The 26,266-nt window shown below is 37.6% G+C and overlaps 1 protein-coding gene across 1 annotated transcript in view; it reads right to left on the bottom strand.

Moving 5' to 3' along the window:
* SPOCK3 (SPARC (osteonectin), cwcv and kazal like domains proteoglycan 3) overlaps window positions 1-25,751 on the bottom strand; it is a 233,268-nt gene extending 207,517 nt beyond the window's left edge. The window contains exons 1-2 of the mRNA XM_076336559.1: window positions 25,689-25,751; window positions 25,293-25,463 (exon numbers count right to left, since the gene is read on the bottom strand). Coding sequence (XP_076192674.1) covers window positions 25,293-25,463 — 171 coding nt within the window. The 5' untranslated portion in view covers window positions 25,689-25,751. The remainder of the gene's footprint in view (window positions 1-25,292; window positions 25,464-25,688) is intronic.
* Between the last annotated feature and the right edge of the window lie 515 nt (window positions 25,752-26,266).

Below are 26,266 nucleotides of genomic sequence, written 5' to 3'. Positions count from 1 at the left end.
TCAGGTGTTAATGAGCCACCAGAATGCTTTCTTAGCCTGATGTCCCCACCCTCACCCCCCTTCTAAAACAAAGTCCCTTAGGTAAGACCCTGCATTCAGAATATTTTTACTTTGAACTCTCATTGCCTCTCAGGCTAACGCTATGTAGGACAAGAAAAAAAATGTTTATAACGAAAGCCGTTTCATTTCAGAAAACATGCTGAAAATAATCATCACATCAATTTTTTCAATTTTTGGGGCATTTTGGGGTAAAGTCCCAAGCTTTTGTCTCTGCATGGGTAATTTAATACATTGTCCAATTCTCTTTTTTTTTTTTCTTCAGGCTCAAAAACAAACAGTTGCAGTGCAAAGCTTACAGGTTTCACAATTTTTCTTTGTATATACAGTAGCAACTTCATAAATACTATATAATGCATCCCTAGATAACCAGAGTATGACATCTAGTTATACACAAAGCTGTTTTGTTTGCTTCATTTCTCGTTTTCAGATTTTTCACCTCCTTTGCTGAACATTTTTTCCTATGCATGGATATATCAGCATATTATAACTAATACTTGTGTCATCTTCGCTTCATTTATGAAGTTGGGTTTTTTTTAAACATTGACCTCATCTGCTTTCATTTCCTTTTTTTCCTACAGAATTTACTACTGATCCTTTGATTTGTTACTCTGATCAGCAGCTTTTGAAAGTTCTCCCTGAAACTACTGGAAATAAATGGATATAGTTCATTGAGTGACAGAAGAGCAATTCACAGCTATGCAGCTACACTTCCTTAACAAACTATACCACACTAAGAATGTTCTTTCTGTATCTCCCTGAAGAAAGCAACACCTGCTCTGCAGATTGCAGCAGTGCTGCAAAACCAGAATTCTTGACAAAATACATAAGCTTACACCTACTTCAGAGAAAGTACTGTACCGTATTGCATGCAGGGCAGGGAAAAAGTGTGTTACGAGACATTCATATCCACTGAGTGCATTAATCGGCACTTTGTCTTCAATGTCCAACCCAGAGCACACTGAAGTACTTTAAAGATTTCCAAGAATTTCAGGTCACGCTCTTTATCAGTCCGGCACCATACAGAAAATACACTGCAATATTTCACATTTAAACAAGCTAATCTGAAAATCAGCCACTTCTGTGAAAAATCTGAGAAATAATTAAAGTATGTAACGTATCTTCTCAAACATAGGTGTGGTCATAAAAGGGTATCTGCTGTTCATAAAAGGGTATCTGTTCATCAACAATTGTATTGAAATTAAAGGATAGAACAGAAATAAAAATCCTGAAAAGTCCCCGTAGGGAATAACTCTGAGAGTCTATCTTATTCTTAAGGAATAACCTTAAACCTGGTTGGAAGTGGAAGAATGTTGAGACAAAATAATTAATTTTTATGCTTCAGTAGGTGTTTGGAATAACAGGTTTTAGAGAAAGGTCAGCTAACTACATAATAACTATACATATCAGGGCTAAATTTTTTACTTTTTTTTAGCAGTATAATGCTTCACTGAAAAAACTAAAATAGTCTATACATAAAGTAACTCTTTAACATGCAGGCCCTATACTTTATTCTATTACAGACTGATTTACAGAAGAAAAAGCAATTGCCTTTCCATCCACTTGTACAAAACACCTATAATTTGGGTCTTGGTCTAATACAGACTAACTGTATCTAATTTTAGTCATTTAAAAACTAGCTGTTTCATCAGTACAGAGCATCCAGGACAACTATCTTTCCTGACAGAAAAAGGTGACCACTTTGAAAGGGTGATACATCATACACAGAATTACAACAAAAAACTGTTTAAAGCAGACATCTGTCTCCACTTACTATAGAGGAAGTCTGCAGAAAATGAGCTTATGCTAAGCTTCTAAACTATTACAGTTAGGCAAGATGAGTCTCAGCTTTACCTTCTGAATACCTCAGTTTCACTTCCCAGTAGTTACTCAGTTAAGCAAGGCAACCCTGATTATCACAAGACACAAACCCAGTAGTGCTTTACCTAGGATAATGAACAAGTTTTCTTTGTTTTGCAAAATTTATCCAAAGATAACTGAACTTTTCCAAATGTGGCTATTTCTGGGAAGGAAGAAAAAAAAAAAAAAAGAAGGGAAAAAAGCTTTTCCTTGACACTTTTTTTCTCTTCCAGATGCAGCATTGTGGCATTTTAAATCTACATAGTAGTTTTAGGCTGTAGCATTAAGCAACTCCAAACAAAAAGAAGCAATACATCGCTATCACAGTTAACTCAACCTCCATCAGAATTAGCTTTCTGCAAGCTACTAAAAATAGTTCACTTACATTTGTTCTTTTTTCCCCGAGACAAAAATTTTGAAGTATTTTTAATGCTGATATCATTTTTCTAGGCAAAAGGAATCAATATCTCCACTTATAATATGGCAATATCTAATTTACATTCTCCACTACTCCTAAGGAAACACAATTTACATGTCTAGCCTCAAGTCTTGGTGAAAATAACATTCGTAATTTGGAATACTTGAAGAGGAGAAATAGCAGAAATGTAATGACAGAAATTAGGTAAGGGAAATAAGGGGAAAGAAATTTCTGATTGTTTAAGGAACCATGGTAAGTGTCCTGGCAGTGAAGGTCCTTCCTAGTCCAACACAAGCCATGAAAGTCATATTCTGATTTTATTTCTTGCCCAGTAATAATTTTAACAGAAAAATGAATACATAAAGATATATAAACTGTACAAAGCAGGTCTCTCCTTAAAGTTTTTCCCACTACTAGCTACCTAATTTTCAGGGTGATAGATGTATCTAGCCATGAGGAACTGCACAATATCCTGACATCCTTAAGAAATAGCATTCTTGTTATCAAAACTTCTCATGACCTGGTTCTTTCAGTTTTCTCAGGTTCTAAGAATTTGTATCCCAATGGCAAAGATACAAATTATGACAAAAGTAGATTTTGTGGAGCTTAGAAGGAGGGATGATGGGTTGCAGAAGATATCAGCATTTTTCTTCACTTATGCTTCTACTACCAAAATTGTTCAGAAATAAAAATTAAAATCTCTTCTTGTCTTATCACAGGACACTTTTTTCCCCTCCTAGCACAGAGAAATGCAATGAAGGTACTTGACATTTGGAATAAAGCAAAATTCCTCTATGAAGACTATGTTCATAGCTACGAAGAAAGGCAACAAACACTAGTAGTGCAGTAACTATCTACAGTGGAACTGATCCTGAGCCATCCTACCTAGAATTATTCAGCGCTGGAAAATTTCACACATGACATATTTCTACCAACTGACTGTTGCCATATGTGATCAAGTAAATGACAAGAAAAAAACTCAGCATGCAAGAGATGGGGAGGGAAATGGAAAGAAATACAAAAACGGGAAAGACAGCAATATTGGTCAAATCATTCCCTAGCAAATTTCATATCTTGGTATAGCAGAAGCAAGTCAAGTATTTACTATTTGCAGCTGCAATAATGCGCACAGTTATCAGACCAGGATACTGGGGTTAGTGATGTACCAGTAAAGAGCACAGACCTTGCACGCACCACACCTTCTGATTTAAGGCAGAGAAGGTAACAGCCAGTCAGCAAAACCAACGCGGTCATCTACAGAGCTTGAAGGCTTTTCATTCCTCTGATGATAATGTTAGCAATTTACCCCTGCCTGGACTGCATTCTTAATGATTAGGATGGAGGGAAAAAGAAACTTACATAAGGTTTTACAAGGCTCATATGGAGGGGAAAAAAGGAGAAATCTCTTTAGAAGGAAACCCAGGCACTTGGGAAGGAGAATTTGTACTGATAGCAGATTTGCCCTTTTAATCAAGTGTAGTATCCATTAAGCTCCCTCCCTTTTTAAACAACTCTTGCTTTTAATTACAACTCAGATTATGTGGAAAAGCGATGACCTTTCAGGAGATGGAAACTTTTGCAGAATTTCTCCCCCTCCAACTGTCACACTAATCAAAGCTGAAAGGCTTAAAAGATAAATGTCGTACTAATTCCTCCATTTCCAGATAGTCTCACAATGAAAAACAGAAAATAGAGTCTAACGCACAGGAACATGGTTAACAAAGTAGAAAGGTTACTGTAATATTAACCAGTAACTCCTATTCTAATATCAATTCTGTCGAGACTGTTATAAACACACTTAAAGAGTCCTAATCTTGTCTTAAATACTCTCATAATCATAAAGCTGCCATGGAACAGTGATAACAATATCCAATATCAATCACAAGCTTCCCCACATGAGCATGATCTTTTATTTCGGTACTTTGGGGTCAAGCTCCTAATCTGTTCTTACAGGAAAAGGGAAGATGCAATAAACTAAATTAAATTACACCTCTAAAAGGTATTTGAACACATATCTTTATTTGCCAGAGGCTGGTTTATCTTTGAGAACCTTGAAGCAACACACCGATAGGAAAAGGCTTCTCTCATTTTGCTGCTAAACAGGTAAGTTACTTAAATATTATGCACATACATAGCAAAGGACAAACATCACAAACGATGCTTTCACTCAGTTTGTTTGAAATTTTCTCCTATCTCCAATCATTGTCACAAACAGACAAGGAAAAACCCATCTCTCCCTACTATTCTAAAATTTTTATTGTGTATGCTCTTTTATTTTCCTCTCTCAATTTAGTTCTTCTCTTTGCTCTTACTCCTTTAGTTAAGAGCTGAGGTTAACCATGGCTAAAAAAGTGCTTAAAGAATTTCCCCCATAGATTAAGGGCTCTCTCCTTCTCATACCTACTGTGGTTGCTACAACAAAAGGTATCAAAGAAAACAGGTACTGAAAATCAAAAAATAGTCACTTCTAAACCTTGGGGCTCCTGAATTGAGTCTCAGCTGAAATATCAGAAATGCTATAGCAGTATAGTTGATTTATGAATAGTATTTTGTTGTGTAACCACACATTTTGTTCAAAGTATCACATCGATATATCCAAATTATCTCTGCCCACTGAATTCAAATACCAAAAGTGTGAGCATATATTGCTTTTTGTAGGCTTTGCTCCGAAACAGGATAAATTTGCTTGCTTAATGCCCTGCATTACTAGAGCCATACTATTTCTATATTATTATTATTATTACTTCCATATCCTCACTGATTACACATATCTCGAGAATATTTTGCCACGTAGATGCACCTTAAGTCTCTCCACAGGGAGGTATCAGAAGGAATAGCTAAAGCATTGTAGTTTGCTCTCCATCCCTACTTATTCTACACTAACGTTTATACACATGCATCGGTTGTTGATAGCAATTTTGTAATCAGGACTCAATTCAGCAGATTATTGGTTACTTCAGCAAAATATTAGCTGAATCAGTAGCTTACGTCACTCTCCAAGATAAAACTCAAAAGATGTATTTCCACCACTGATAGAAAAAGTGCTCAGTAGAAATTAACACTCACAGGAGTGACTGATGCCTTGGTGACAAATACTTTTCCGAACCAGTGCCAAAGAATTGTAGTAAGAGCTTCCATTTTAATTTGGGGAGAAAAGTAATTCCAAGCTTCTCTCTATGCTCACTAAAACTGAGATGGCAAGGATGACATACTGTCCATTTGTCACAAACTGATTTAAGTCTTCCTAACTCTCCCAACTTAAATGAAAAACTTCTATATGAGACCAAAGGTTTAATTGTACACATAACAAATTTAACAAGACTGTATTTTTGCAAGAATCCTTTTAACGTAAAACTGTAACAACTTATAATGGAAATTTTACCTGCAAAAGAAAAAAAAAAAAAAAAACCCACAAATAAAAGAGCTTTTAGTTTTCCTACAAACTTAATCTATGCCACACCATATATGGCAAGGCATTCAATAAAAAGAAACTAAAACATATTTTCCTCAAGCTTAGCTCTGTAATTAGAATTAAAGAAAAAGTAAAATGAACATCTGGTCTCATCTGTTTTTTCTTCTTACAGACTAAAAAAAAGAGAAGAATATTAATGTCTTAATCCTATATTAACAAAGGACTTCTATACCAAAAAAAAAAAAATCAGCCATGTGCATATATATGCACACAAAAAAAAACCCTGCTCCTGCTGCACAGACACACATTTGCCCTGTTGTTTTCCTCCTAAATAAATCTAAAACACATAATAATGACTTTAAAAATCCAGTTATGAAGAGGTTACCATATATGGTAACTATAATTTTTACATCAGTGAGAATATCCTTCTAGTACTTATGTTGTATATTTATCAACATTTTATTTTGCTGTTTCCCCTAGAGAACCTCCCAGCTCCCTTTGTTCCATTAGTTATCTAATCTAAGCAACAGGAAAGTAAACACAAGACACGACAATATGAAAAATGTGGTAGCAGAGCAACAGAAACAAACGGGAAAGTATGTGAAAATGCAAAGCACATTAAATTACTCCTTAAAAACAGAAAGCAAATATTAAGAATACTTTGCCCCTTTAATTAGACTATGTATGCTAAAGATAAAGAATTTTTAACCAAACAACCAAATCCATTAATTCTAATGTAATAACCAGAAAATTTAATTATATGCAGCAGGTCGTTTCTTTTTTGGGGGGGGGGGGGGGTGTTAAATACAAGCCTAAGAACTACATATACCTCTACATATAGTCAATCACCAAAATCCATCAAGAACTATAATACTATTGTGAAACCACACTGCAGTATCACGTCGTATGCTTTCGTACTAAATCAGTGATACGGGGGCGGTGAGGGAAGAATACATACTGACAGAAACAACCAAGAATGCATAGACTACAAATAAATTTTAGCACTGCTAAACAACTGTAGAATTGGGAGTGCATATCATCACTGGATTGTCAATAGCAATATATAACACACCTAGTTTTCATTCAAGAGTTTTCATCGTGTATTTTAGAATATTTTTTTCGATAGTCTGATAGCATACATCATTTTCATTCCTAGGTCAGAGTTCTACCTTCAATTCACCACAACCCAGGAGAACCTTTCACATATAAACAGTACATCTGGTGATTTTTTTTTTCCACGTGGTGTTGTGTAACACTTAATGCTACAAGTCTTTGAGCATGCAACTTTCCATACCAAGTTTCTCAAATAAATGTCACTTTGCTACAAAAAAGTCCTAACAAAGACAAGTTGACTGTTTACAGTTTCAAACATTTCAGTGCAAATCATCAGATCTGATAATAATTAATTTCACACAAAAAAGTCCAAATTGCTTTTTTCTTTTTTAAATGATAAAAAAGATACAGAAATCCCACTGGATAAGGTTATTTTCCATCTAAAAACAACTGCTTTCTACATGTGCTTAATTTAAAGTTACTTTCATCTTCTGCTGAATTCAATAGTCCTATAGATCCTGAAACAATTTTTTTACCAACACAGAACTGTCCCAGGGAAGTCAAAAAACATACAAATCTAGTTCAGAACAGTGTCTTCAGAGCAGCAGCTCTAGCTGTAATGAAAGCACAAAAACTATGGGATTTGGCTGCTAAAGGAAACCTGGCCCATAGTTCATGATATGCATATTACACTTCATATAGTAAGTACTCCCCTAGGATATAAAAAATTGAGGTCATGCCCTTGACTTCTGCTGTACTTGATTAGTTATTGCTTATTCTTCAGGAAGTTATTGTGAAAGATCTACAACAAAAACACATTTACAGAAGAACAAGTAGGTTTACAAATAAGGCAAGTTTCTAAAATCCATGTCCTGCAAGCCAGGGTGCAAAATAAACTGACAATTTGTGTTTAACTTTAAAAGAGGTAAGTCATGGGCAGGGGTGGGTGGGGTGTGTCCAGACATAAAGGAAGTACCATAGAATTTTCAGGCACAGAAAAGTACACTAAAAAGATGGGGTACATAGCTGAAGTTGCAGAAACTGAGTGACATCTTAAATTTGAACACAATCTTCCTTTCAGCTTTAGTGTTAAACATAAAAATTTCAAAGCTGTCCAAAATAAGATAAACTATGTAAACTACTGAAAAGACTTTGGGTTTCTTGATGTGTATTCCTCTTGAATAGAGTTTAAAATACCGAAAAGAATATTGTTTACTCAGGATAGTTATACCTGCAAATAACTATCTAGAAATTAATCTACAGGTTTCTACATATCTGATATTAACCAGCACTAGTATTATTTGCTCCTGCACAGCAGATCCCTCCACAAATTCTCTATTTGGGATACTTACATTGCATGATAATGTGAAACTTAATTTAAAAGAAGTTTGCAAGCTTCATTGGTCCACAAAAGCAGCAATATTAACATTTTCTAAAAAAAGAACCAAAAATTTCAGTCACTACCTTTCAAGTAGTTTGACAGTTTACAGTATTTCCTTTTTTGTGTCTAAAATGTGAACTAGACTGTCAAGGAAACTGGTGCTACAATTAATCTTTCCAAAGTAGTAGAGTTTTACTTTCTGAAGTGTCAAAGTAACCTTCTTGTATCAAGATTGCTTTACACAGCAAAAAATACCACACACACACCAAGCAGTGCAGAAAAACTTAAGTCGCTGCAGAATCAGGATAAAAATTTAATTCTGAATATTGGTGTTGGTTCCATTAAATTTAACATCTAATTTCCCATGCAACTAACATTTATGGATAAAAACTGTTGGTTTTCAAGAGAGAAACATCTGTTAAAAGTCAAAAGAAGAAATGCAAACATTTCTTCTAAATGCTAGTAAAAAGAAGCTGATCTCAGAAAAATGGATTCAAAAATCATGTAGATCACATCATAACAGTAGCATAATTGGACATGTAGAGCAATACATCCATCTTTTCTCCCACCAAAATATAATGGCACAGCTTGTTGGACCACCTCAGAATTAAAGCCTGCAACTTTTGTTTTCCTTCTGCTCTGAAATTAACAGACTGACATTTGCGTTTTGCTATTTAAGAGATTTATCAAACACAGAATACAAATAAATCAACCAAATTCCTCAATTTTTGAATATTTAAAGGAATGTAAAGCATAGAATATTTCACTTTCCACATTATTTCTTTCTAAACATAATTTATTAAGTCATTACATGTTCCAGAGAGGTCTACCAATCATTAGTCAAAGCAAGGGGTACACTTTTAATCTAAATTTAAAAAAATTGTATTTTAGTCAACATAGAAAAACAAAGTTTCAAAACTTTACATACCTTACTTTAAATGGTAGTGGCAGCAAAATCCATTTTTGGTAGTTAGTAAAATACATAATAAAAGAACTTTTGGCTGCAAGGAGAAAATACCTTCTAAACTCAGAGAAAAACAACAAAAACTTAAAATTACCAACAGGAAAATTAGAAGTTTCATCCCTAGTAGCCTATGCAATATTATCTTCATTCCGGCTTCCAATTTCATGTTTTGCAATCAAAGTCTTATGGAAAGTGTTTAGCAAAGGAACAAAGCCCCTAATAACACTGTAGCATGTCTTTCTCCAGTAGGATATACAATGATTCACAGAAATTCTCATACAACTTTTCCACTTGAAGAAAGTATCTATAAACTTTTTTTCATTAAAGGTCATCTATTTTAAACCAAGTTCATTTTATTAAAAAGCTTTATGGGAAAAATATTTAATGAGAAATAGATTTCAAGTCCACCAATAATAGCATTATCTATACCAAAAGCAAAGAAACTCAACAATTATATCTAAAAGAAAAAAAAAAAAAACCCTATTGGAATGAACAGCAGAAAAAGAAACTGGCCAGATAGGAATGATCTTAACACAAACTAAGAGTCTCACTTAATTGAAACATAGCAAGTGATTTCAAAGGAAGCCTACTCATAAGGCTTAAATTAACCATAGGCCTAAACTCTTGCTGGATAGAGCACAGAGCACACAGGACATGAGAAATTCAAATTCACTGTGTGGAAATATCTGCAATCCCAGTAGCAAGTAACTAAGCATGACTACACTGTCAGTTTGGTTCATCTTAGACACCCAGTGTCAGAAGACTGATGTCAATCATACTGATCAATGGCACTGGACTAAAAATTAATCTTTATGTTTAATGCTGTATTAACAGATCAGTCTACTAGACCATCTCATCCTTCATAGTTAAGGATGCAATAAACTTGTGTGTTCAAACATTAATGGTCATTGTGAAAACTAAGGCTTGGCATTCAGTCTTATTTTCATCACATTACTAAGATTTTAAGGAAATAAGCAAGTTATTTTTCTGATGTAGTAAAAGACGGACTCCTAGAAATAAACTAGGAATCTGATATAGATAAAAGAATCAGATAAAAGCCACTTCTCCAAATAAGCACATATAGTAGGTTGTCTAGCTAGGGTAACTAGACATCAATGAGATAAGAACTCTGGGTACCCAGATGCCTTTAGATAAATATATTCTCACAAATGGTGCTGTTCCACTCTCACAACAAGAAAACATGAAACAATACTCTACTCTTTTCATATGATCGTAAAACCATGGGTTTTTTTCTTTAAGAACCCTCTAAATTATTCTTAAGCTTTCTCCCTAGAGTTCTGATTTAATTGCTGTGTGTAAGAAACAAAATAGAGAGGAAACAATATAAGTTGAATATGAACATTAAACTAGGAAAGAAACAGTAAATCAAAGGACAACATGGAATAATTCTTTCATATTTGTGTTACCTATTTTTAAGCTTAAAGCAAAGGTTATTGGGGTGGGATAATACTATTTTATAGTTAACAAATAAAATGCTTAGAGTATTCTGTTGTTCCATAAGACTTCACATATTTTCTCAAACTTTTCTTAGAAAGCTAATAGATAGTGTTTGAAGAAGATTTTGGGATTCTCCCCTGTCCTAGAAATCTACTTGGCAGCAGAGATACCAGCTAGTCATTACAACTACCTGTTCCTAACAGCTCAAGCCAAAAATCACCCAGAGCAGCAATGTAAAGCTAAATTACAGTATCAGGTCCTTGACTAATTTTATGCCGTTGGAGTGAAGCCCTTAACCTCCTCATAACTGCATATAACTGGATCATTTCTTAAACCCTTTTCCCAGTGAACAACCTACATTGTCTTCAGGACATTTTCCCTGCCAAATTGCCCTGGTTTGTAATAGAAGTTAGGCACATTGTAACTCCTAAATGAAAAACACAAAAATACAACAGTAACTATACATTGAAAAGCAAAAAGTGTTATCTAAGTCACAGCCAAATTCCACAGAATACACACACAAATAAAAACAGATTTTTGTTATAGATATTTAACTTCAGCAAGCACACCATTCACTCAAATCCTTCTTTAAGAAACTTAAAATTGCAGGAGGCAAGAAGGAAGACTTACAGATTCATACAGTCTACTGTCAGAAAGGACAAAAATATTCCAACTCTGAACTCTCACTCGAAGTTTAAATCTCAAACAGAACGATAACAATTTTTTCCAAGTTCATGGTGTAAGTGATGATACGATCTGGAATTCTGATCTGAATTGATACTCAAGTTTTGTCACATTAGATAAGAAGTTCTATTTCTGATACAATGCAACTATAATGAGCAACTTTCTACTAATCTACATTCAAAGAGGGCAGGGAGTTACATGTTTATTAACACTACCCCCCAAAGTGTTCAATGGTTGTTGACCTTCAGTTTCAGAGTTTATAGTCTCATGCATTTAACTGATTAAAACAGAATCATAGAACAGTTTGGGTTGGAAGGGACCTCTAAAGGTCATCTAGTCCAACTCCCCTGCAATGAGCAGGGACATCTTCAACTAGATCAGGTTGCTCAGAGCCCCGTCCAACCTGACCTGGAATGTTTCCAGGGATGGGGCATCCACCACCTCTCTGGGCAACCTGAGCCAGTGTTTCACCACCCTCAGTGTAAAAAATTGCTTCCTTGTATCTAGTCTAAATCTACCCCCCTTTAGTTTAAAGCCATTCCCCCTTGTCCTGTCGCAACAGGCCCTGCTAAAAAGTTTGCCCCCATCTTTTTTATAAGCCCCCTTTAAGTACTGATAGGCTGCAATAAGGTCTCCCCGAAGCCTTCTCTAGGCTGAACACCCCAACTCTCTCAGCCTTTCCTCATAGGAGAGGTGTTCCATCCCCCGATCATTTTTGTGGCCCTCTTCTGGACCCGCTCCAACAGGTCCGTGCCTGTCTTATGTTGAGGGTTCCAGAGCTGGACACAATACTCCAGGTGGGGTCTCACCAGAGCAAGATCTCAAGAAGAGATCTTGAATATCTAGATCCAGGCTGAAAGAGAAAGAGGTTCGTTCTTCATCCCTGTTTTTCCAGTTCCTTCATACCAGATACACAAAAATAATTTCAACTGGTGTAAAGAAGCCATAAAGGTTCTTGTCTGGAGCCTCTGAGCAAGGACACTGCCACTGAAATGTTGTTTATGGGAATGACCAGGGACTTGATCCTGGTGTAAAGGTTGGATAGACAGGGACATTTATCAGTGTGACCAGTATCAAAAAAATCTCCGTACAAAGAATGTACATGCTGCAAATCCCTATAGTTGACATAATGACAATACAATTTTGATTTTCATTTCATCGTCCCCTCGTTTCTAATTTTCTGGTGAACCTCATAAAAGGAAAGTGATGTAAAATGCTTTGGTTTTAGAGAAAATATTTAAACATATACAACACAATCTCTGTGTCGCTTAGGCAGAGGAGGGAAGTAACAAATAGTTTAATATATTTCTGAATAAAGATGAGGAAAAATATAAATGTTGGAAACATCAAGTGACCCAGTAACCTTGTAAGAAAATAAAGCGGAGACAGGTCTAACAGAACTTCAGAACTCTTAAGAGAAGCGAAGTAAGCAGGATATACCATAATAAGAACAGAGAATAAACTACAGACTTCAAAAAAGTTAGTTTGAATTATACTATGGTATACCTTAGCTAAACCAGATTTTGATTTGCTCTAGATCCCTGGTTTCTTGCTACATTGCAGTTTGCTCATGTGAGATTTCTGACACAAAAAGAAACACCATATACTTGTCAAATCAAGATAAAGCACTGCCTAGAGATTTGCACCTTATTTTGGACATCTAAGAATTACTAATACTAGATGATCAATCTAGTCCAGCATCAGATCCCGGGGAGGTAAAAAAAAAAAAAAAAAAATAAAATCCAGTTTCAGATAAAAGAAACAAATACTAGGTAAATCCATCCCAGTGCTTTGCCATAAACTCTTACAATTTCCCACAGAATTAAGCCATGCAGCAGATGCTTTAATACCTCTCACAAAATAGGTTATTCAGCTTTAGTTTTTAATAGTATTATTATCTATATAAATGGCCTTTCTGATACAGGATGAAAATCTTGCCTCAGTAATATTGTCTTGCTATGCACTGCACAGCTTTTTTTTATGCTTGTCTGATTTTCTTTTTTTCTACTTAATAATTGCCACCCTCCCATTTAATTGAACCTGCACTGTTTTGCACAGTGCAACATGGGATTCAGCTAGAGGGGAAAGCAGTGTGTGCATCATACAATATGCAATTCACTGTAGAAGCTTGGCATGTAAGGCAGCACAGAGGCACCTACCTACAACTCCATGAAGCAATGCAGCAAATGAATCAGACACAGACTATAAATACACAAACAGAAACTCTCTCAGATGAAGCAGCCAAAATGAAATATTTTGATTCAGGTCAGTGAAAATGAAAGATTGTTTTCTACCCTCACCTCACAAATGGGGGGGAGGAAGGGGGCAGAATAAAAAACAAGTAACAACTTATTCAGGAAAATAATTCATTTAAAAAGAGAAATAAAATCCCCAATCAAATCCCGTAGCTTAAGGAAATATAGAAACAATGTTTTCATTGTGCTCCAAGTAGTAGCAATGAATTAAGAATTCTCTTATACTTAATAAAGCAAAAAGAAAAAAAAAGGGGGGGGAAGAAAAAAAAACACACAATCTTGATATGTATTCTACTTTAGACCACTAGATAGGATTTTCTAATGAAAAGTTATCATTGCAGGGATGACTTAGTTTGTTCTCCAGTTTAAGTTTGCTTTCTTTCCATTTTTCAAAGATGCAAAATATATTCAGAAATCTATTTTGTAGACTTAATGTTCAAATAATGATTTTAAATAAGTAGACTGGCATAATTAAAGATTTACCCCACCTCTCTCAAACATCAGTGAACATATTCTCAGTGACCTCAATTAGACAAGGGGAGATTCCACACAAACTGGATTAAGAAACAGTCTAATACAACGTTATCCCAGCGAAATCCACAATGAAGGTTTGATAAAGATGGGGGGGGGGGGGAACCTTCAGCAGAAGCACTTCCCTTCCTGCAAAACTCCTTAAAAACACACTATTTGAAAGAATTCCTGTAACATTTCAGGCATTACAGGGCTAGCTGACTACACATCACTGAGGTTTTTCAAATTTTATGATAGTAATTCTAATTCAGCATTATGAAGATTTTTTTCTTTTCTTTTTTCCTTCTTTTTTTTTCAATCCAGCAGTTCTCTTGATAAACGCCAAGCATAAAACAGTAAATCACAATGTCTTTTGTTTCATCCCTATGCTTGATTACTCTTGGCAGGTTTTTTGGTCTAATGAGCAAGCTGTTTGGCTAAAGCTACCTAAGTTAAGCAACTGAAAAATTCAGTTGTCAAATCTGAAAATACATCTACTTGATTTTCAAGCTTAATTTGGTTTTACTGCAGTATAAGTAAATTATGAACATTGATACATTTTAAATCAGTTGTATAAATAATGTGTGTAATTTTACAGCTATAGAAATTTTAGCTTCAACTAATACACTTATTCAGTAAAAAATTTTCTTTCTGATAAAACCAAGCAAGAGTAGGATCTGTGTATGTGGGAATTAAGCATGTGCAAATTACTAACCTTTATCTGCATTAGAATAAAGATTAAAAAGCAGATATATATGGGGAAAAACACAGTATTATACAGATATTAAGAAGCTGAACTTTTTATTATTTTTAATGTTTGACAGTAACTGGCAACATTTTAAGAAAAAAGTTTCCTAACATTCATGCTGTTGAACAGTCCAACTACATTCAAACTGGGCTGGAAAGTCACAGTCCAACTCTTTGTAAAAAGATTCTAAAGATTCCCTTACTTTCGAACTAAAGGAATATCAGTTTGACAAGAAAGATTTTTTTTAAAACGTAAACTATGTAAGATACTATCACATTTTACAACCCGATAAGCACTTGTTAGATTCTAACCAGTTTTGCTTCACAGAATAACTTCACAATTTTTATTAAAATATTTTTGATACCTTTCTTGGGGAAACTGGAGTTCAACACAGACATTTTCTTGAAAATCTCTAGATGTTTGTAGTCATACTTGTCTTGTTCTTATGTGATACTTAAAGGCATGTAAAAAATTAGGTATTTCTTCCAGACAATGAACTGAAACTATTGTAGACAACTACCTCACATATTTGAGATATGAATTCAGAATTATTATTTTATTCTGCTTACCACATTGTTAAATCCATGTCACTCTCAGTATATACCCAAAAATTATCTGCAAAATCTGATGGTAAGATAAGATCTGCAGACATGATGAGGTTGGACCTATGAAATACTTCCAATATTCTGTGAAGTATTTTGCTCCCCAGCATGAGGGATGGACAGAGTAAAATCTCTTTAAATTGTTATTGATCTGAGATACCAGTTAGCCTGTGCATGTGTGCGTGCATGCACGCACACATGCACGTGGCATGCATTCATATTTATTATAAAAAACACAAGAGCTCAACTTTTCAATGTGCTGAACATCAAATACTCCATAACATTAGTACTTTAAAACCTTCTGGGGAAAAAATGTCACTCATGTCTTCAACTTACAGAAGCTATGCTACAATCCAAATGTAGAAAACTTGGAGGAAAAAAAGTGAGAGTTTCATATGCCCTAAAAAACTATCATTTTTATGCAGAAAAAGAAAAAAAAGAAGAATTGTAAACATTCAGCGTATGTAAAAAGTAAGCAAAGACAGAAAGGTATGGTAGCTTTTGTCCAAACCAGGCACAGAGGTCCCTGAAGATTAAGGCTGTGTAGAATCCAGTTTATAAATACACATTCTGTCCTAGTGAAGAACACTGAAATGTTCTGAGGTTTTATAAATCTGTATTAGCTTAATCTGCAGTACAAAACTACATAGTTAAGTCTACTTCTGCATATCCCTCCTTCTCCATCTTTAGGAGACTACACCTGCAGATCTTAGAGTGAAATCCCATGATTCATCATCATGTTACGCTTACCTTTGTTAAGGTGTTACTTACAGTAACTCCATTGGAGTTTTGGCCATACATCCCTGCATCCTTTGAGAGAATATTTTCTTTTAAGGAGCCCATGAATATCACATCACAGGTGGAACCAATTGCCTGTTTTCCTAACATAACTGAGTCTTTTTCTTACTAGTGTAAAGAAATTCTGTCCATTCATGCCCCAAGTACCAGACTTCACCAAAACGGGACCTTGTAACTGCCTACCAAAAATTACTGAGTAAAGTCAGATTCGTTCAACTTCAAAATAAAATAAGCACATGGATGAAAAATTAAACAGCTTAACAGATTAGGAGGGAAATGCTAGATTTATTAAGATTTAGAAAAATAGATATGCACTTAGTGTGCTTTAACCCAGTTCACATAAGAAATATTGCACACTATTTGCAGTACACTGAGCAATCTGATAGCCCTTTGCTGGCTTTGCAATGTATGAACCTACTGAGCTCTTCATGTTCATGCTTTTCGTTCCTGGGTATTGGAAACAAGACTGCCTACCTAATCCTTAGCATGTTTAAACACTTACACACCGGATTAAGACAAAAAATTTATACCTCGGTGAATATCTTAATGGAAATTCAGAAGCCATTTCTCCATCTTCCTTAGTATTTGAGTTGGCTTGTATCCCAACATCATTTGTTATTTTTCACATAAGAGTAACTGGCCACAATTACTGACAATACACACAAGAAAATGCTATGAAGGTGGCAGAACAGAATTCCTTTCAAACAGCAAATTAGTATAAGAAAGATTAATCAAGCCTTAATCAGTCCTAGTCATTGTCACATTTGTGCCAAAGAAGGAAACACTCCCAGATCTGGTTAGTATGAACTTAAATGGTATTCCTCCTTATTCTGCTGCAAAACAGCATGTTTGCTGCCTAGATCATCTGGGAATATTGCAGCTAATTAATTCCCTCACATTGCAGGTCTCGGAGATCAAATCTTTATCTTAATCTATGCCAGTGGCACACAGTACAGCCTTCTGAAACCTGAAATGCATTTGCCCAACAAGAATTTTTGGGTTTAATAGAATCTGTCAGGATAAAAGTTAATGAGCAGCTATATACAGGCAAGCATATTACAAATCAAATGGTCTATTTTGGCCCTAAACTTTAGGAATACAAAGAGTTCCCAGAGTTTCACGTGAGCTTCCTAAATCTGACCAAACTAGTTAACTTATTTTTCTGCAAAAGGCAGAAGGGCACTTTATACAATGGATTCCCGGCATTGCTGCTTTATATACCAGCCAATTGATTCTGCTTATAAGAATCATTGGGTTTTCTGCTAAACTGATGTTTCAGTCACCAACACAACCACCACCAAATCCTTAACGATACATGCATCATTAAATATATATCCCACAGTCTTCATATTAATAACTTCCCTCTATGTTAATAAATAGCTGTTAAAACACAGGTCATTTTCCATACTCGGAAGCATATACTGAGGAGTAAGTTCTGTACTTCTCATTGCTATGCTACACAGATTTAACAACTGGAATGAATTTCATCATCAACACAAGCTCAAAAATGTGAAAGGAGTTTGTTTTCAGCTGTATGCAGGCCCCAGTGTAAGTGTACTACATAAAATTATTTGATGACTTGCAGACTTTTAGAGAGATGCTGAACAAGCTGCAAATCATTGAGCCAATGATTACACATCACTTGAGAAAATAAAAAACTAGTTCATAAGAATTTTCTGCAGAAAAATGTCAAGCACTGGATAGTCTTTAATAACAACATATTAAGATAATACCCTCTGGAAGTGGCAAAATACCAAAAAGTTTGGATGATTTATACCTTTTAAACCCATTCTCTTATTGCGTTCTCTTAAAGCAGTCACTTGTGAAGATAGTAACAGAGCAGTGAAATCTCATCCTCATTGTAATGTGAAAGCTTTGTCATGGGTTAGAATTTCATACCGGCTCTCCTTGTGTCCTGTCCGAGGCTGCTACCTTACACTGCACCACCTTTCTTACGTAAATCATTAATTCCTACAGTAATTTTCACTACTGTAATCTATCAGTGTAAAATGAGGTGAGCTGGGAAAGCAAAAGTGAAAAATCATTAAAAAACAAAATCTAACAAGTAACTAAAGATCATTCACATTAGGTAAGAATGCCCAGTGAAGCTCTGAACACTGATGTTACTAGCCACAAACGTCTCTTTTTCAGAAATTAAACTTCAAGAAATATGAAAGTTACTATATCGTATTAAAAGTTCTGGTATGTTAGCATTTACTACCATTGTCTCCATAATATTTGTTTCTAAGACAAACAAGGCAGATTTTTAGCATTGAGCATAGTCAAAGTGAGATTTAACACCAGATGCAGAAAAAGAAGCTGTTCATCTATGGTTACTAATACGTTCAAATATGTCAGATTAAGACAAATACACAATAGGAAAAACACCACTGCAAAACCAATGTCACAACTTCTAAAAAGGTCTACATTAGAAAAATATCCACAAAGCAAAACTGAAGCTATTTTACTAACGTGTACTTTTCATGTACTGATAGGAAATATAGAAATCCCTTGGTTAGAATAACAGTTTTCTTATGCTTGAAAACTTAGGAGTTGCTCTAAAGCTAGGTACGAAAAAAACCAACCAACTGTTCAAAGATTTCCTTATTTCATTGAGCATATCTTGGGGGGGGGGGCAGGATGACACAACACGGGACAACACGAACACAACACATGACTATTTAAACTTAAGTGCCTATTTAAAGGAAAGAGTTACGCTTGAAAACTGGCCAAGACTCGCAAACATATTAAGCCAAGCTATTATTTCTCCTTTCTGCAGCTAGTTACTTCAAATGCTTCAATGATCATGAAGTAATAGAGATGGAGGAGATGGAAAAAAAAATTGATGGGGTTAGTCTAAAAACATAGATATTCTAATTCCGCTCATATTCCATTGCTTTCTACATTCAGCTTCCCTTTATAATATACCTCTTGCTCCAGACATCTTTCCTTTCTGATTGTAAAACCAAGACAGCCTATGCGGTTTCTGTTACTGTTACCATCTATTAGTGTTATTACAAAGCTATTTATACTACAGTATAATAAGCACAGATGGCTAGAGTCAATCCCAATAAGATTTAACGGTAAGACAAGAGAAGACTGGGTATCCATATCCACTAAACAACCTACAGCAAACAAAATAAAGATTATTCTTCGGAGAAAGGAGATAAAGATAAGATGAAACAACGTTGTCAGCTTTACTTTAGATTATGAGGGCAATCTAAGGAAAAGCACATTACAGTTTACTTAACTCCTAAACGTTAGCTATATAAAGAGCTTCCAAGCTAATACCTTCCAAGAGACAGTTAAGAGTTCAATGTTAACAATAGTTTGAGATTAGTAGACTCTGCCTTTGCAGACAAAAAAATAGTTGTCATTAGAAACAAGCAGTAAAAAGACCAGAGGAAAAGTAATCAGGCGAAAGAAAAAAGGAATCCATACTTGAGAACAAACTAAAAGCACACATAAAAATCAGAAGCCTTTTTGTACAATACAGAAGAAATGAAAATTTAAGCTTTCCATTACACCCTCCCATTACAATTTTCCATGTTCAGTTTAGAAGTGCTGAACAATTAAATAGCTTCTTAAATTTCCTCAATTAATTAAAATTAATGCAAATTCCTAACATTTTCCTATATTTCACAGTTTAAAAAACAGTGGTCAAGTCTTACTTTATTAGTTTCATTTCAAAGGGAGTAATTATAGGTGTAGGTACAAAATACTCATTCTTTCTGTCAGATCTCCTAGATTTCAGTTTTTTTCCTCCTTCACCATATTAATAAAACTAAGATCACACAAAATAAGTCATGAAAAAAAGAGAAAGACTGATACCACTTTAGAATAGCCGATAACAAGCTTCAAGTAACAAACTGGCATGTGGAAAACAGATTCAATGCCCTAATTGAAAAAGTAACCTTAACTTATTAGCAAGTTCTTGCTTTAACTTAAGCCTAGGACAACATAATGAAGTAGTTCATCTTTCCTGTTCTGCAATTCCGTTTTTTCCTGATGTCATAATCATAATTTCCTATCAAAACATATGTATGTAGTAAAAGAGCTGCCCTACCCAGTGATAAGGAAAGAGGTATGCTTTATTTACCCTGACCTATAAAAAGTACAGGCCAAATAAGCCTACCGGACCTATTTTCACAGCTAATGAGTTAACATTAGCGAGGAAAGACTGATGAGTGCTGCACTATCCAATCCTAAATACTATCTTCCTCTGAAATACATTCACGACCCTCCATAAACTAGGAGGGATTCTAGCCCAATGCAAACACACTTGAACAGAAGTCCTTCTCCTCGTCAAATAAGGTTATCAGTACTCCACTCTGGAAACATGAAAACCTTCCAAATACTTACATGGTGATCACACAATAAAGTGCAAAAAACTTGTGATGAATCCTTTTCAAAACAGCCTTTGGCTTTCTTAGTTGTACAGAGATGCAGCTGTGTGGATGTACAGTTGGGCAGAGATGTTCTGCTCACAACCGTAAAGAAACACCAGGTGTATAGTTGGTGGGGAGCTTAGCTGGGTGCGGGGGGGTGCTTGTTTTTGAGAAGCCTTAAACCTTCAAACAGACAAAAGAATAATGAATGCTGGCAATTACTGAATTGGTATTAAGACCTATTATTTGATTCATCTCCTTTCCAAACAGAGGTTTAGATTTCACTAATGTTGAAAAAACATATTCTTTAAATATCTTCAAAAGACTCATTTGGGAGGCCAACATGAACTCCCCAAACTTGCCAAATGTTTTAGAAGGCAATATATTTGATGGTCAATATGAAAACGCTTCATAGTGAAGCGGAGTAAAAGGTAGTATTACCAGTGCAAACTTCCCCTTCATAGCTGATGCGTTTTAAGGTCTGATACTTGAATTTTGTTCTACCTTCTTTACCTTTCATAACTGTATTAAAATGGTAGGATGATAGTAACACTGTGGTATGATGCAACTGATCACACTGATCAACTGATCATATTATTTCATAACAATACTATGCTGCAGTTGAGTCGTGCAGTTTATTTATATACTACAAGTATCTTTCACAACAAAGTTCCTGATGCATCTTCAATTTGCAAATACAGGAATTGCTTAAATTATGATCTCTTTGAAAAGAAAAAGTAAAAATCACTAACAAGCAAGTTAGATCATAAATAACTCTCCTTATTAAGCAGCAAGTAAAATTTACCATATAAAATACATTTAATATACAGTCCTTTTAATGAACACAAATGGACAGGACACTGTCTGCAAGTATCAATGACTAAAATGAGTTACTCTAAAGAATGTTGCTTCATGAATTTTACAGAAATAAAAACTGAAGTTTCTGAAAGGCTTTCAGATAGCGATACAATAGACAATTACGGTTGTGTGAAATTTTGTCCAACTGGCTGTAAAGACCACATAAACAGACAAAGTGATTATAAATGACAAAGCCATTATGTTTTGTTCTAGGCTTAAAAATAATACCATTATTTGGAATCAAGTCATAAAGAGAATAAAGAATTATTCCTATATTTTGTTTTTCTCCACAGATTTACAGCATTATGAGTAATGAAGGTTTTATACATAAGATTTAGGATGTTCTAAGTAGGAGAGTATAAATGTAATGCCATTACCCGATTACATTTTTTAAAAGGAATAATCTTCATTTTGGACAACCTGTGGTCCTATATATACATTTTTATCAAACGTCTGGTGCAACCATCATAGACAAGACCAATAGCACAAAGCACTATAACAAAATACGAATGAAGAAGATTCCTCTGACTTAGCATCTACTAAAGAACCTCAATTCCCAAGCACGAAATAAAGGATATGTACACATGGGCTAGGACATCGCAGCATCATGACACCGTTGGCTGCTGAAGCAGCCTAACCAGGCAGCTTGAAAAACTTTAATAAACACATCAACCCTGAGACTTATTTTAGTGACAGACATAAGAGCTGCAGCTACTCAGCAACTGGACTGCAGCAGCACTAAGATTTGGGTAAAAACTCTTCCTCCCCAGGTACTACAGGCAAAAAGTAAACATATCCTTCTATATAACCCAAAACGTTTGACTCACACACACACAAGTGAAGAATACACTTCTTCCCCCCCCCCCCCCCCCCCATCTTTAAGATGGAAAGTCTCCTATTTAAGGAAGAGCCCATTCTCAATTTTTGCACAAGATGTGAGAAGATGCACAAGATGCTCTAACATGCACCTAGCTTCCCACTGTTCCACATTAAGGCACAGTTCTTGCCTAGACCTATTTCGTTATTTTCAACAGATTTGTCAGAATGATCAAGATCTTTGAAGAGAATTGAAGAGTCAGTTACGGTTTTGCCCGTAAAAAGTCCTGAAAAGTTCTTAGCTTATATTTTCATGTTAATAATATCCTCTGAAATATCAGATTTGTCAGTAAAGGTTATTAAGAGAGTTAGGTTTGGGGGTTTTGCGTTTGTTTTTTGCCTTTTTTTTAAATAAAAGATCATATCCTGGTTTATTAGGTTTTGTAAGGGTTTCCTTTCAGAATGACTATGTTCTTTCTCACTGTGATCTAAAACTCTAAGAAACTGAGCCAATGAGCCAGAAGTTAGGGCCATTATCTTCCACATTAATCAGTCCTGTCAGTTAAGTCTTAAGTTAAGCCTTTAAATACTTCTTTTCACACCAGAATTCCATCTCACCCTTACATCTGTAGGGTATTTAAAGCGTGCAAAAAATATGCTACTCTCTGACCAGAGAACTAAATTACAAACACAGGTCTTGCATACCTTTATTTTGATTTTAACTCTGCAAGACAGTTACCCCTACCTATGTTTAAAATGCAGTTGTGCTGCTCCTTAACAGGAGGCAACATCTGAATCACTAATTAAATTGCTAATCGCAATTTCAAAACCAACAAATTACAGTCATACAAGTGTATTTACCAATTATATAAAACTGTAGGATGTTAATAAAACTTCTCCACCATGTTACATTTAAGGATGATAATTGATCAGTGCTTCTTACAAGTAAGATATTTTTCTAATGAATTCTTGTGCAGGTAGATTAACTCATAATTTTTTTACAATTATATCTTCTGAATTACTGAAAACCATCCATGCTTTAAAGAGAGCCTCATGAAGTATTAGGACCATCCACAAATATTCCAGATCGAGTACCAACCAATAGGATGTAAGCATTCTGCCCAAGAAATAAAAGCATATTCCTCACTGAAGTACCAGCCTTATAAAACTTAAACAGTGTAAAAATAAATAAGCCAGCATATTTGTAAATTGCCTCAGAAGAATCAGTATGCAGTACTTCCTCAAAGCAGTCACTCTTAAAACCCCTGGGGACACCTACTTGTCACAGAATAAATTATCTGGCTAATATCCAATATTACAGTGTATGACAGTGGGCACCCAGGAGACAGGCATTACAGAGCACTTAGCTTCCTCAGCCTTGCAGGGCAGTCCTTACATAAATGATTTTGCCCAATTATAAAACATAACTGATGTACTTTTTTTAGAGTTTTCTAGCAGCAGCCTTTCATCCTAAAACATTTATTTAGCACTGCATATTTTTGTCCAAAATCACAGGTCCCAAAATACAGTACACTGAACAGGTTTTTTTTCACATCAACAGAAGTTTTTAAGATATTCAATGCAAACAAAAATTATCTGAATACTAATTTAAGTATTCTCAAACACTAAAATTATGCTTTTTCATAGAAACTATCGGGGAAATAAGTTTTCCCACAGCTCTAACAGTAGCTCTTCTTTCCTAGTTACTTAACATAAATAGCAAAGTTTGCATCCCACATGCAACATATATATAAAGCTAGAAAACACATGCATCACAAGTACACTACAGCTCTCAGAAAAATAAGAGACTTCTCAAAGACATTTACTTCAGTTCGCTACAGCAAACCACAGTCACCAGCAAGCTGTAGCACGAGAAACCTGTTGACTCTGAAGTTGCAAACCACATCAATGCTTTACACCAAATCAAAGAAATACAGTAAGCAATACAGTAAAGCTAAATAGAAAAATACTTTGCATGCTTGGAATTCAGATTTTTAAAAGCAACATCAAAGAATGCAGGATATTGGAAGATCAAGTAAAATGTTTTTCACTGAAAGAAATGTGAAGGACTTTTGAAAACCGATTGGGTTTTACGCAACTTGCAACAAAAAGAGAACGAACTAAGCACACAAGCGAAGCACTCTGGAGGACGAGAGCCACCTTACAGTAGCAGGTTTCATAACTGATGAGATTCGGGTCAGATTGGGTCTGCTGTTCACGTACTCCGTGCAAGGCGCTCCGGACGCACCATTTATACAACTTACCGCCTTATTTAGCGGACTTCCCTGCCACGATCCGCGCTCCAACACCTCCCACAAAGCCCCCCCGGCTGTGCGCGCAGCCCCTTCTCCCCCAGCCCGCCCTCCCGGTACTTCTGACAGCGGCAAGGTGAGACTGGGCAATCCCGCCCGGCGCACGCTTCCAGGTGGCAGGGGGCTCTTCCCCAGGCGGCACTCGCAGAGCGGCGAGCCCCGTGCCCCCCCCCCCCCCCCCGCCCCGGGCCGGGCCGGGCCGGCCTCGCCCCCGCTTCGGCGGGGAGCGGGGCCCAACGGCCGCAGCGCGCGCCCCCACCGCAGCCCTTCCCGCAGCCACCGCCGCTCCCGCTGTGGGGCGGGAAACGGGGAGGAGGAAGGACAAACGCAACTCCCGCTCCACCGCCGCCGCCGCCGCCTTTTAACGGCTGGCGACCCGCAGGGCGGGAAGCAGCTCGCGCGGCCCGGCCCGCTGGGCGCCGGAGGTGCGGGCTGGGCGCCCGGCACGGCCCGGGGCACACCGGGCAGTCCTCGCCGCTCAGCGGCGGCAGCGCACCGGGAACTGCCCAGTGGGACCTCCCTCCTCCTGCCGAGGCGCCGCCGGGAATTAAAATAAAAATTAAAATCTGGGGAGAAGGGGGAAAGTTGAGGCTGCACCTCAGCCCTGGCTGCCCAAGGGAAGCCCTCAGCGAACGGAACCAGACCGCCAGCCGCGGGGCTGCCGGGGGAGCGGGCCGGGCGCGGCTGCCGGCTGGCAGGGTGGAAGGGTTGAACTTACGTCTCGGAATTTGTTCCACTGCCCGACCTCCTTGTCGTACTGGGAGATGGTCGTGAGCCATTGTTTATCGTCCAGAAAATTGCCGCTGTCCGGTCTGCCCCCGGCCGCCGCCAGCGCCGGGCTGCACCAGGCTGCTGCACACACGCACACGAAGGCTGCTACCTTGAGCATCTGGGCGAGAGGAGACACGAGGAGGGCGATTACCCACACCAGAGCCGAACCCCAGTCGGGGGCAGCCGGCAGGGGACCGGGACAACCGACCGCAGCGGGCCCCCTCGCTCACCCGAAAGGGGCAAGGGGTGCGGAAGGGGCAGCGGGAAAGGGAGCCCAACGCGGAGCGCTCGGAAAAAAGGGGGGCGGGGGGGGAGAGGAAGGGGAGGCTGCCCAGCCCGTCACCTTGCTGCAAGCCCCGCAACCGCGCTCCTCGCCGCGGCCGGAAAGGCGGCCCGCTCCGTCCCCGCACGCGCCGCCGTCTGCAGCCGTGCGCCCCGCGCCGCGCCGCACGCTCCGCCCGCCCCTCGCCTCGCCCCGCCCCGCCCCACTCCGCCCCTGTGCCGCTCCGCGCGCCGCCGGCGACGCCGCGCCGGGGCTAACGGTCTGCGGGCGGCCGGCGGAAGGGGCTTTCTCCCCCGGAGCTCCCTGTGCTGAGGTGAGCATCGCAAGGCAGTGCCGACGCTCGGCCTCTGCCGTCCTGCCTCCTCCGCGGCCCGTCCGCCGCCGCCGGGAACGCCTGCGGGACCCGCCGGTCGCACGGGCCACCTTCGTCGCGCCCCTCATGGCGCCGCAGGAGCCGCGCTGCGCCGCCGGCACCTCCAGGTGGGGGTGGAAACCGCTGGAACTTTTCTACAGCTGTGTTGGCACCTCGTACCCCAAGTTAAGTCTGCGAAAATCCTTAGGCAGATACAGTCTTTAAAAAATTCCAAGTAATTTCAAGATAAAACTTCCTGTACCTTAGGGGAAAGGAGACACGCAGT

This window comes from Aptenodytes patagonicus, chromosome 4 (genome assembly GCF_965638725.1).
Source record: "Aptenodytes patagonicus chromosome 4, bAptPat1.pri.cur, whole genome shotgun sequence".
NCBI classification, from domain to species: domain Eukaryota; kingdom Metazoa; phylum Chordata; class Aves; order Sphenisciformes; family Spheniscidae; genus Aptenodytes; species Aptenodytes patagonicus.
The sequence above is the reverse complement of the archived record's forward strand: the minus strand, read 5'-3'. Positions and strand labels throughout refer to the sequence as shown.